This window comes from Lathamus discolor, chromosome 8, assembly GCF_037157495.1.
Source record: "Lathamus discolor isolate bLatDis1 chromosome 8, bLatDis1.hap1, whole genome shotgun sequence".
Classification (NCBI taxonomy): Eukaryota; Metazoa; Chordata; class Aves; order Psittaciformes; family Psittacidae; genus Lathamus; species Lathamus discolor.
The window spans coordinates 8,841,379-8,853,641 of NC_088891.1; the positions used below are offsets into that span (position 1 = coordinate 8,841,379).

Consider the following 12,263-nt stretch of genomic DNA (forward strand, 5'->3'; position numbering starts at 1 on the left):
GCTCTGCCTTTGGGCTCTTCCCATGAGGATAGCACCAGTGAGTAGAAGGAATGCTCTGATGAAGCAGTGGCTGAAACCAAAGCAGAGGACAGGGTCGTGCCAGCCCGCACTGCGTGCACAGACAGGGCTCCCAAGGAGCTCATGGAGGCCTCAGTAGAGTAGGTAAGGAGGAGGTGATGGCGGAGGCATGTAAGTGCAGCCAGACTCAAAGCTGGCCCTCACCCAGGCCTGTGCTTCCCACACGGGCTCAGCTACGGCCGTGGCAAGTCTGGCTGCTGCCGTTTATGCCGACACAAGCCAAGCCCCTCTGCCTGTGCTACCCTCGCAGTGCCACCGCCTGCGCACCCATACCCACGCGTCCCAGCACCTCCCCTTGACCACGAGCAGCCCAGATGCCGTCGGCATTTGGGTGACATCGCACCCTGCACCACTACCAACAGAACACGCTTCCATTTTATTCACAAAGCTCGTTACAAAAGCAGAGAGAAGGGCAGAGCCGGGCATGCTGTCCTCACGGGAAGAACACGAACCATCGCCCGCCACAGCAGGCCGCGGGTCCCTGTCATGGCGGGCAGCCCCGCTCCGCCCTGAGGGGGCAGCGGCCGCGTCTCAGGGGGCTCATGGCGAGGCGGGCTTGTCGGGGTTGTGCATGTGGTACACATCGCTCTCCTCGTCCTCCGGCACCTGCGGCGGACACAGCCCCCTCAGCGCCGCGGGGCGACAGCGCCATCTTGTGCCGCCCGCCCCACAGACCCCGCCGGGGCAGCGAGCCCCCGCCTCACCTCCCAGTAAATGTCGTCCTCGAAGCAGTTCTCGTCCGAGGCATCGCCCCAGATGGGCAGCTTCAGGATGGCCCCTGGAAGCACGATGGGGCCGTGGGGTGCAGTGCGGGGGCTGCCCCCCACCCGTGCCGGCAGCACAGGGGGCCCCGCGGGAGCACCGAGCCCCATTCCGTCCTTTTTGCCACGGTTTCCGTGGCTCCTCTGCGGTGGTCCCGCTGCTGGGTGCCCCCGGCCCGGGCTCCCCTCCTGCTTACCCACAAGGGCACCCCCGGCAAAGGCCATCAGCAGAGACACCACGATGCCGGCCGCCTGGAACCCGCCTTGGACACTGGGTGTGCGTGTCTGGTAGGGGCCCGTGAAGTCAAAGGCCTTGATGAACCTGCAGGAAGGGCCTGGCAGGAGAGCCCCCCGGGCTCCGGCCCCGAACCATCACGGACTCCTCCCGGCGCCCCATCCCTGTTCTGCCGCGGCCCGGGGGAGCGTCACAAGGACACCAGGCACTGCCCGCTTCCTTCTCCTCTGCCCCCTGGCAAAGTTTTACCCAGGAGGAGCCCAAGTAGAAACATTTCCTCTGTATTTCAGACCTTCAACTTCACCTGACCCCACAAAACAATGCAGGCACGGAGGGAGGAGGCTTCCCCCCCCCGCTGTGCTCCGGAATAATGCCAGGCAATAGCGTTGTGGCTCCTTTTTGAGGCCACCACAAGCCAGCTGCCAGAGCTGAGTCTTCTACACGTCAGAAAGCCCGACACGGTCAGCGCACCCCATGTTTTTGAGGGGGAAAGGGGCAAATACGGACAATTAACAAGGGCTGTTAATTGCTCCTTGCTCCCAGACCCAGGAGCCCCTGGTAACGTCTGTTCTCTGGGAAGGTTTCCAAGCTGCCTTACCCTTCCTTTCCATACACATCCTCTGTGGCCGCGGCTGCAGTGATGGCCCCCACGATGCCTCCAATAAGGCCTGGCATGGCGTGGAGGTTGTGGATGCCACACGTGTCCTGGATGCGCAACCTGGACTCCAAAAAGGGCTGAGGGGAAGGGAGGTACAGAGAGATGAGGGACACGAGCACAGCCCTGGAAGGGATTAGTTCATTCCATGGGGGACTGGGATAAGTAGAGAAGGAAGAGTGATACTGTGTCCCATTAAAGAGCTAGGGGCTTGTAGACATAGATGTGAGGCAAGCACAAGATAAAATAACAACATATCCTCCAAACACTCTCCTTTGGGGAGACTGAACCTTCCTGAGCACTTTGGGGGAGTAAATGAAGCCGGACGTGCATCTGCATAAGAGATGGTGTAAAGCAGTAACCCTCACAGGGAAGTGAATCCATTTCTGGCCTGCATAGCAGGCAGACCCCTAAAGCAGCACTCACCGTGAGGTAGACATACCCCACCGTGGACACAATCCCAGAGATGAACCCAACAATGAGGGCACCGTATGGAGTCAGCATCATCTCCGCACTGGTGCCCACGGCCACGCCGCCCGCCAGTGTTGCGTTCTGGATGTGGACCTGCAGAAGTAACCACCCTGTTTTGGCATCTCGGGGAGACTGCAATTGCTCAGGGATGGTGCAAATGGCAAAGTGGACGAATCAGCACTGAAAACGTTCCCAGAGGAAACCTCGGGGCCTGTTTTCCTGCTCACTGGTGAAAAACAAGAGGAGAAGACGCAGCTCTGTCTGCAGCATGGGCGCACAGACTCCCACTCCCCGTACCACACACGTTCTTTGCATCCACAAATCCGGGTGGGGAGTTGTGATCAGATGGAAATTGTCTCACCCATGTGTCACGCAAGCTCTGCTGTCACAGAGACATGTCACCCACACACATAACACGTACAAGTCAGCCCCCCGATTGCTCACGAGCTGCTGCGCAGGCCCTGCTCAGCTTGCTGGAGAGGGCTGATAAATATGGCTCTGCAACGTGCCCATCAGTAGCAAGTCCAATCCCTGCTGTGGCTTAGGTCCACCACATGCAGGCATCACCGTGCACCTCAAGCACTGCAGGACTCACTTCCCACTTGCTTATTCAGTGTAGCCTGAATGCTGGTTTCACCATCACACCCTAAAACCCAGCATCTGTTCAGCAAAGGACAAGTGCCAATCATTTCCTGGACCCTTGATCAACTTCATTATAAGTCCCCTGAGTTCCCAGCTTACCATGTCAAGCTTGCCTTTCTTCTGCAGCATGCTGGAGAAGGCCACTGTAGTGAGGACACAAGCAGCCAGTGAGCAGTATGTGTTAATGGCAGCCCGGTGCTGGGCGTCCCCATGCTCAGATACTGCTGAGTTAAAACTGGGCCAGTACATCCATAGATACAGGGTTCCTGATGGGATGGGGAGGAGGGGACAAAGAAGGGTAAAGAGATAATATGGGAATTGAAAAAAAAACCTCTAAAGAAGATCTTTCCTCCCAGTGGGAAGTTAAATCTTGTAGTTCTGCTGCACTAGAGTTTCATCCCTCATGATGGGACCATCGGGCAGAGAGGGGGACCCAGAATACATCCTTGTCTTCCCAGGTACCATCTCAGCCCAGCGACTGATGAAGGGAGCTGAGTAGCTTTGAGAGGCAGAAGACTGAGATACAGAGCTTCTCTGCCCCAGATCCTGGTTTCAGTTTGCTTTTCCCAGAGACACCTGAGGGACCAGCCCTCTGCAGCCAAATGGTCCACATGTACCAGCACCCCTGAGGCAGGGGCTGACTCACCGATCATAGCGAAGAGGTCAGAGTGGTACACAGAGCCCTGCTTGTCCTTACTCTGCTCCAAGTTGGGTCTGTACAGGATGCATGTCACTGTGAGGCCAAAGTAAGCTCCGAAGGTGTGAATGGTCATGGAGCCACCTGCATCCTTGACCTGCAGCCATGGGAGAACAGAGGTTTGCTTCTGCAGTCACTGCTCATTCTGGAGCTGAGGTCTGTTTTGCATCATGCCCAGATTGTCCTCCCACTCTTCCTTCCAGACTGCACTTAGTCATGGGGAGAGGTGCACAGAAATGCTCTGGTCTTGCTATCTATCCTGCTTTCTTGGTCCTGTGCATGACCATGACATTCCTTTTACCTTCCTCTTGCAAGGCATCAGGGCAGAAGGGAGTTTCTGATGTGTCCTAATGGCAAATGGATTGCAGCAATAGCCAGGTTGGCTTCTAGGTGCACTCAGTTCTTCTGACAACTTGTTCGCTTCTCAGCCCTCTAGGCCCTCTCTCAGAGAGCAGGAACCCTGCCTCTGTCAGCAGACACCTCATCCTCTTTGTCACTTAATTTCCTTCTACAACGCCCATATTCCAGCAGGGGAAACAGATGAGAGGGAAATCTCAGGCACAAAGAGAGTGACTGGTCCTTTGTACTAGGACTCGTCTGCTGCTGCAACAGTGGGACCCATTGCCCTTGAATTGCCAGGCTTGTGTGTAAAGCCCTAGAAGATCTCCCTTCTCAGGGAGGGATGACCCCCTCCTTCATAATCTGTTTACTTTTTCTGCCTGAATGCTTGCATTTCAAATGCTTATGAGGCAGTGGCTTGGTGGAGCCATGGCAAAGGGAGACCATTTGGTGAGATAAAGAGAGGAAGGAGCAGAACCAACCTGGTTCCGCCTAAAGGCTTACATGAAGCAGGTTGAGGAGGATGTATTCATTCACTGCGAAGAGCGTGACTTGAAACAGAGTCATGATAAGGAGCTGTATGGGGCTGGTTTTGCCCAGGATGGCCCCAAAGGCAATGCACACAGAGCCCACACAGAAATCAGCATTGATCAGGCTGGAAAAGGGGAAGGCAAATAGTGGTTTAACACAGAAATACTCTTGTGTAAATCACCCTCATCCACCCCAGCTCTAGAGATCTGTCATTTAGGAAGCAGCCCTGGATTTCCCATTGGCTTTCCTCCCATCCTTACATACTGTCCAGAAAAGGTGCTTTCCCATATTTCAATAACATGGATCATATGCGTTCCCAGCACTGGCGTCCATGGTGCCCAGTTTGGGATTAAGGGGTGATGCTCATCTCACATTTCCCTTTGAGCACCTTAATGGCAGGTACATTTGGGCTGAAAGGTGGAAAGCAAGTGGAGGTATGTGGAGGGAAGACAACATTTATAGAGACTTGATTGAACATCATAGAGGGACAGATGCTGGCAGCTGCTTGCCTCCCATCCCAGCTTTTCCACTGGCCGGCACCCCAGAACCCATCTCCTTACTTCTCCACTCCAATGAGTATCTTCCCATTCTCAAAAGAGTGGAACCAGCCTTGCATCAGGAGAGCCCACTGGATCCCAAAGGCAGCAAGGAGGAAATTGAAACCCACGGCTCCGAATCCATAACGCTTGAGGAACATCATGAGGAAGCCAAAGCCCACAAAGATCATCACATGGACGTCCTGGAAAGCTGTACAGAGTGAAGGGACCGTCAGCTCTGGGGTGACAGCAGGGCTGTGAGTGCCATTTGAAGTGATGAAAGGAAACTACCCGCATCAGAGGCAATAGGGGGGAAATTCAAGAGGGAAATGTGTGTTTGTCCCAAGTCCCCACATTTCTAAGTCTGAGAATGGCTCAGGTTTCGTAAACTGGATTCTGGTTGAAAGGCTTTGTCTTGAAAGTGTGCATGCAAGAGAAGATCAGAGACTAAGGGAGTGTACAGAAGAAAGCATTTTAAATTCAGCTTAGTTTTTCCCTTTACAAAACCCTCAGAAAATGCAAGTAAAATGAGCAATGAAGTTTTATTAAAAACACACGGATGGTCATTTTGGGTAGGCCCATCTCGTGCAGGGTCTGGGGAAATGGCTCAGAGCAAGAAGAGTCCAAGAACAAGGGAAGTTCACAAATACATTTTTCAATGTCGCTGAAATCAGTGGCAAAATACCCTTGAGACCAGGATCCTCTTTGTGAGATTTGGAGTGCTTAAACCAGAGAGACCCAGTTCTTCCCATAAATGCTCTGACCTACTAACTCGAGCCCCTCAGATGCCCTTCCCTGGGGGAAATCAAACCTGTGTGAGCCTCCTCAAAGACCTTCTCGGTGCAATAAACCTGCTGTATAAACCTGCTGTACTTTTAATGCTGCACGTTTCTAGCAGATAAGCATCGCTTTGCAATTAAGTGAGCTGAAACTCTGCAGAGGTACAACTGAACCATGCAAGCTCTCACAGTGGAGGCCTATGAAAAGAGCAGGAGACTCAAAGGTGGGATCTCCTGCTGGGAGACTCCCACCTGCACACCCTCACTTTACAACAGGTAAACATAGTGTTAACAGAGCTACTCCAGCTCTGTGTTATGCCGCACACAAACCATTATAGCCGTTAAAACTAGTAATGTTTGTGCACCTCAAAGAAGGTGTAAGCTCAGGACAAAGGTCGAGAACCTGCTATACCCCAAACCTGTGCTGAAATCCAGCAGCCCCAGATCCACTCCTGCAGGGACAATGGTGTTGTACCTGCTGCTTCCACTAAAGGCTGGGTGAGGATTTGGGTGAGGTGTTGCTCTACAGAAGCCGCGGCTTTTGTCCTTTGGTGCTTTACAAGATCTTGCAGCTTGTTTAAGGACAAGCGTTTGGACAGGCTCCAGCAATGCAGTGTCACATTGCAGGGACAGGTTAATCTGCTCCTTAGAAATGCACCCCATGCTCATGAAATCTCTCATAAAAAAAAAAAAACAGGAGACAAGACCTGGAGCTGGCACCATTCAGCACAGGTCACTTCAAACACACTTCTCCGAGTGGTGAAAGAACTAGTCTTCCTAACTCTGGTTTCATCATACAATCCTACAGACTCTCCCTCTGCAGCTGTATTTACTCTTCCCACCTCTCTCCTCCAGTGCAATCAGCACAATACACAGCCAGAATTATCTGCTGCCATTTGCATTATATATTCCCACTTTCATCCTTAGAAGCAGAAATACACAGGTCAAAGTTAGGGATTGTGTGCCCTCTGAAAACACAGAGGATCCCGATTGTGTGTTAGACCCTGTACAAACCCAGGAGGAAGAGCACGTCTTTCTTCAGGCTGCCCCCAGTCTAAAACCTTTTTCTAACCCTTGCAATTCTTTTCCCTGAAGAAGAACATCGGCATCACTCAGACACAATGAGTCTTCAGGTGCTGCCATGCCCTAAAGGTTTTGTGACCCTGCTTGTGTGGGAGGACAATTGGCATCACTACCAAGAGGAAGTGTTTGGGCTTTGGGAATGCTACCTGTACGAAAGAATCTGGTTTCTTTTCCCTAAAGAGCAAATGAGTCACCCATTAAGGAATATCAATGTGCGATTCAAAATGAGAAGGAATTGTCACACTGACAGGACCTGGCAATGGGCACCACAGTCGTGCATAGGCTCCCCTCTGCCTGCCTTCCCCATCATCTCTGGGCTTGGAGGACCTGCCAGTTCATCACTCCTATCCCACTGCCACTTGGGACAGGTCCTATGGACAGCAGAGGTTGCAGGTGCATTACTATAACTGGTCCTTGGGTGTTCCACCATCACACTCTCTCCTGAAGAGCGCTGGATGGACACGGAGATCAAAATGCCAGGGCTTGGCCACCTTACCATGTTTGTCCATCTTTGCAGAGAGAGAACATTTGTATTTAGATAATGGACAAAGACCAGTTGTGCTTTTGGGCATGTGAACCCTTCTTCAGGTCTGCAACAGAAACAATGCAAAGCTAAACTGAACTAAGCAGTTGTTCTTGGGTTCATTTAATTGTGTGAATCCATGCAGCCATCTGAAGGGGAATATTTGGCACTGCCAAGCAGGGGTGAGATAAGAGGACAGAAAAGAGATGTGATGTCCTTAGCTCCTACAAGCTCTTTCTTGGACCCCTGATGAGGACATCCCAGCACATCAGTGACAAAAGCATCCCTCAGCCACTGATGTTGCCTCTTGCCAACCAGCCTGAGGTTAGTCCTAAGATCACCCACTGCCATACCCTAACCCGGAGGCCAGCTAAGCAGAGGTTCTCCGTAAGCAAATCCTGTTCTGAAGTTGCTAATCCTCAGCAGCTACAGGTTGCTATAGCTCCTTTGATTTAGCAGGTGTTTTTAATGGAAATGTTCTAAATAGACGCATGACTCAGGCCTGTTGCTTCCTTGGAAACAATTGCCTACAGAAGCAGCCTGTTCTGAATGGCTCAAAGAGATGACCAGCCCTGAAGATCAAAGCAGGCCAAAGGCACTGCATGACCAGGAGGGCTTTAACCACCTGAATAATCCATGGGGCAACATGGTGCAGCGACCCAAGAGCCCTGGGAGCCTGGCAGGTTAGGAAGACTCCGGCATGGAAATGCCAATAGCTAAAGGGTAATTTACAAGCGAGGGGGAGGATGTAGGAAGGGGAGGAAGATGTCACAGGATCTCAACAGCCGTTCCTCCATATGCACGGAAAAGCTCACTCTGATCCAGAGCTGAGGGAGGGGGCAGCAAGCTGAAACTTGCTGGGTGCTGGGAACACGTCAGCCCTATTCCTGGAAAAAGGATATCATGGAACCCTGCTGACACAGCCCCAAGAGGGGCCACAAGGCTCTTCTCTTACTCTTTGGTGTATTCCAAACCAGCCTCAAGGCAAGAGCTTGACTTTCTGGCAATCAGTGGAGACACCGCTTCTGGCAGGCTCTACCATGGGATGGAATGGGATGGGATGGGGACCAGCCAGCACCAGGACTAGGCTTCCCAAATACTTACATGGGTATCGGAAGTAGAAATCGTTCTCTATGTCACTGGTTATGTTCTTCTTCTGCTTCTCTTCCTCCCAGTGTGCATCAGCTTCGGGGCCGAAGCGCACAAAGACCCCGAAGAGGACGATCATGGCCACCTCCCAGAGGAGGCACACGAGCGGGAGCCGCCAGCGCATGTACGTGTTCTTCGCCATGCCCTGGTGCCTCGGCCTCTCCATCCGCAGGGATCCTCGGGGGCTCTCGTCCCCTGTGCCTGGCCAAGGCCGGCGGCATATATAGGAGAGGGCGAGGTGGGGCCCAGGGAGGTGCCTGCGGCAGGATCACGTTTCAGAGTCCGGGAGCTTCAGCTCCTGTCGCTCTCCTTCCTCCGCGGGAGGAGGGACAGGTTCCCAACACCTTTCCTCCTCGCTGCTCAGGGCACCTCTGAGCCCTGCCTCCTCGGGGACCAGGAGATGTGGAGGGCAGCAGAGTGGGGAGTGGAGCCCGGGCGTCCTGCCCCCTGCTCTGCCTGGCCACACACCTCTTCCCTGCCCCTTGCAGGAGCACCCTGATCCTGAGCATCCTGCCTCCCTGCAGTGGGTGCTGCCCTCACCACCCCGCAGCGCTCCGCAGGCACCCTTCCCCAGTGAGCACCGAGGGTGAAGGCAGGGTGCCCCTTGCTGCAGCTCTCTGCTGTCCTCCATGTCTTGCAGGGCACTGCAACAGCCCCAAGAAACCCTTTGTCCCAGGATGAAACTGTTGGCTCCTTGCTTTGCAACATGCTTTAAGACGGCTGACTGCACTCTGCAAAACCGTCGTGGAGATGAGCAGGAGCAGGCTTGCCATCCCATGCAGGGCAACTCCCAGAGCCTCTTGGGCAACACCATTGTCACCAGGGTCTGTTTCCTCTCATGAGCCTCTGCCCTGGGTGTGGAGATGGGGGGTCACAGCCCTGCTGCAGCAGGGGTCTGCCTGCGGCTGCCCACCCCATGACCAGAGCAGTTAGCTCTCTTTGACCAAGAGCAAATGGGGCTGAGCCCAGGGATCACACTCCCTTGTGATGATCAGAAGATGGGGTGTGGGGCCACCCCACATCCCTGCAGAAGCAGCCTGAGTCACTGGGCTGGGTGCAAGCCCCACTGTTTGCTTTTGGGAAAGCAGTCTGTGGGGGAGTCCCAAGAGGAAGAGGAAGATACATGCTTCAAACCAAACACCAAGATCCTGCATTCATGCACAGACTTTCAGTGGCTCTGTTAAAGGCTCTGCCATGGATCTAGAAGGATTTAAGTGACATGTGCCATGAGTTCCTGAAGTGATTTACCCAGCACATCCTCCCAGCAAGACAAGCTGGGTGTGCATAAAACCAGGGCAGTGCTCTGAGGCATTGCTGGAGATGGAGCTGGAAACCTCAGTGCTCTAGCCTGAGCGTCCCATCCTCTGGTATGGGGCCTCCTTTAATTCATAAACATAAACACAATACTCCTTTTTTCCCCATGGTTTTGAACCATATGCTCTTTTCCTAAAGAGCCGGGCAAATCCTTCAAAGGGATCCCAGCTCCTTCCTCTGCCTGCAGATCTCAGAGATGCCTGTCAGTCAGTCTTCAAGAGATGAAAGACAGCAGCCCAGGCAAGCTGCCCAAATCTGCTGATGGCATCTAATTGTGTCCTGCAGGCTGAGCAAGCAGCACTGATTGCTGTGGTGATTAGGCAATAATTTGAGTTTATTGTTATTTTTTTTCCTTGTTTGCTTTCTTCTCCAAGTGACAGATGGCAGAAAAATGCTGTGGATGGTCTTGAAGAGAATGACGACCATACAAAATCATTCTCCAACCTCATCTGGGCCCCATGCTGGCTGTAGGACAGAAGCAGCATTGGGAATAGCTGGGGAGATGCAGCTCAGGAGCACTTCTGTATGGCAGAGGGACCAGCCAGTGGTCAGACACACACTGTGGAGGGGCAGCAGTAAGACAGCAAGTGAACCTGGACAGCAAATAAATACTAGACCATGGCAGAGCATCAGGGGTGCACTGATCGGGGCTGCAGATCAGTGCTCTGCTTCTCAGCAAGGGTCCAGACCAGCACCCGTCTCTTCCTGCCCACGATGTGGCTGAGGAAAAGAGGACCCCATCTACCTTGACCTTGCCCTGCATGAGCAGAGCTTCATGTGGCTGGGGTCACTTGGTGAGGACTCATAAAGCAAGTGGATGTTGCTGTTGTCCTGAGGACCGGCCCTCCCTTCAGCAATGCTGCTCAGGGCCCACACAGTGTATTTCTGGGTCTCCCATTACATGTGGTTTCTGCAGGACAGTTTCAGGTGTATGCACCAGGAAAGAAGAGATCTTCAGCTGGAAAGAAGCTGAAATCCCTAAACAATACCTGAGCCCTAATCGCTAGAAGCAGAGTTGATAGTTGCATGTTCTCCTGCCAGCTACGTGATAGGACCAGTCTTCAGCCCTGCCCTAGGGCAGTTCTTAGACACCTTGAGAAAGGCAAGACAGAGGCACAGAGGAACATTTTATAACAGAAGACATGTTGGTTAGGTAGTGTAGCCACCAGCAATTATAGTTTGTGATTCTTCTTTAGCAGAAGGAACCAAACTGCAGAGCTTCTCTAGTCCACGGTCTCACTGAAATGGCAGCGTCTCCAGAAAAGCAGCTTGTGAAACCCTTGCATGGCACAGGAGGCAGCAGCTTTGTCCCCATCCCCTCTCCCCTGTGTCTGGAGGCAGAGGACAAAGGCTAATGGCTTTTCCCCTGGCGCGATAGTCTCACCTTGCTGCACTGCCCCTTCTTATCAACCTGCAGATCAGCACTTCACCTCTGCTGTCCCATCAGAGCTGGCATGCTCCATTGCCTGCCCATGCTGTGACAGCCCATTAAAGGACCAGCTTCTCTCCAGGCTCTTTGCAGGGCCAGGCTAACACTGGAAAGGCTGACAGGGCCATGCCTACTTGGGTGCCTGCAGTGATGCTGGTGCAGAGCTTCCTGCACTGGGTTAGATCAAGTACTTTGCATCTGTCCTACAAGGCTCCTAACTGCCTGGTAGGATGCACGGGGCAGATTTCCAGGTGGTCCATCACATATACCAAGCCTGCTCCACCAAATTTAGACCACCATGTCCAGCACCTATAAGAGGGGCAAGGTTTCCCCAAAAACTTGGGGGAATAGGGGCAGGTACATTTGTCCTTCTGCTCTGGAGACATGGGACTAGATCTTGGCAGGGTTGTACAGGGCTGGTCCCACCTGGGTGTCTCCCAATTTTTCACCTTTATGAGCACTAAAACTATTTGAAAGATGTAAAAAACAAAATCTAGAAGCACACAGAAATCCCTTCCTCCTGTGGAGGCCTCGGGGCAGCTTCCCCCGAGAGGAGAGAATGCGGGCTCCTTGGGTCACTGTGAACTGTCCCAGCAGTGCCTGCCTGCTTACCCTCACCTTTCCCTTCTTTATCTCCTGGCAGCTCCAAGGATTCACTGGAATGAGGAGAACCAGGTAAAACCAGGTAATCCCAGGGAACAGACATGCCCACATGCAGCAGGCAGTGATCCTCGCTCCTGGCTGGATCCACCCCAGAGCACACACTGTCTTGCCTAGCTCACTGGGGAGCAGAACCCACCAGCATCAAAGGTGACTCACTGCTTGTGCAGGTCCTTGAGGAGTATCCCAAGGGTGAAGCACCTGAGTTAATCCAAACCCAAACCTTTTTTGGCTTCCTCAGCAGAATGGCAAACAAACTTCCCCTTGGGGAGGGACAGAGTGGTGGGATGGGGGGAGATCACAAACTCATTTAGGTCTGAGTTCTCTCAGGCCTTTTTTTAGCCTTCACCATCAAATACCAGTCAAAATAAAGCAGGACTT

General features: G+C 53.0%; 1 protein-coding gene across 1 annotated transcript; it reads right to left on the minus strand.

Annotated features, from left to right (window-relative positions):
• Positions 1-435: 435 nt before the first annotated feature.
• Positions 436-8,858, minus strand: RHCG (Rh family C glycoprotein). Its single transcript, XM_065688637.1, has 10 exons — positions 8,435-8,858; positions 4,970-5,156; positions 4,383-4,533; positions 3,489-3,636; positions 2,942-3,108; positions 2,156-2,293; positions 1,673-1,809; positions 1,037-1,161; positions 783-856; positions 436-684 (listed from the first exon to the last, which is right to left on the minus strand). Exons 1-10 carry the CDS (start codon positions 8,643-8,645, stop codon positions 619-621), a joined length of 1,404 nt encoding a protein of 467 aa, XP_065544709.1. The 5' UTR covers positions 8,646-8,858; the 3' UTR covers positions 436-618.
• Between the last annotated feature and the right edge of the window lie 3,405 nt (positions 8,859-12,263).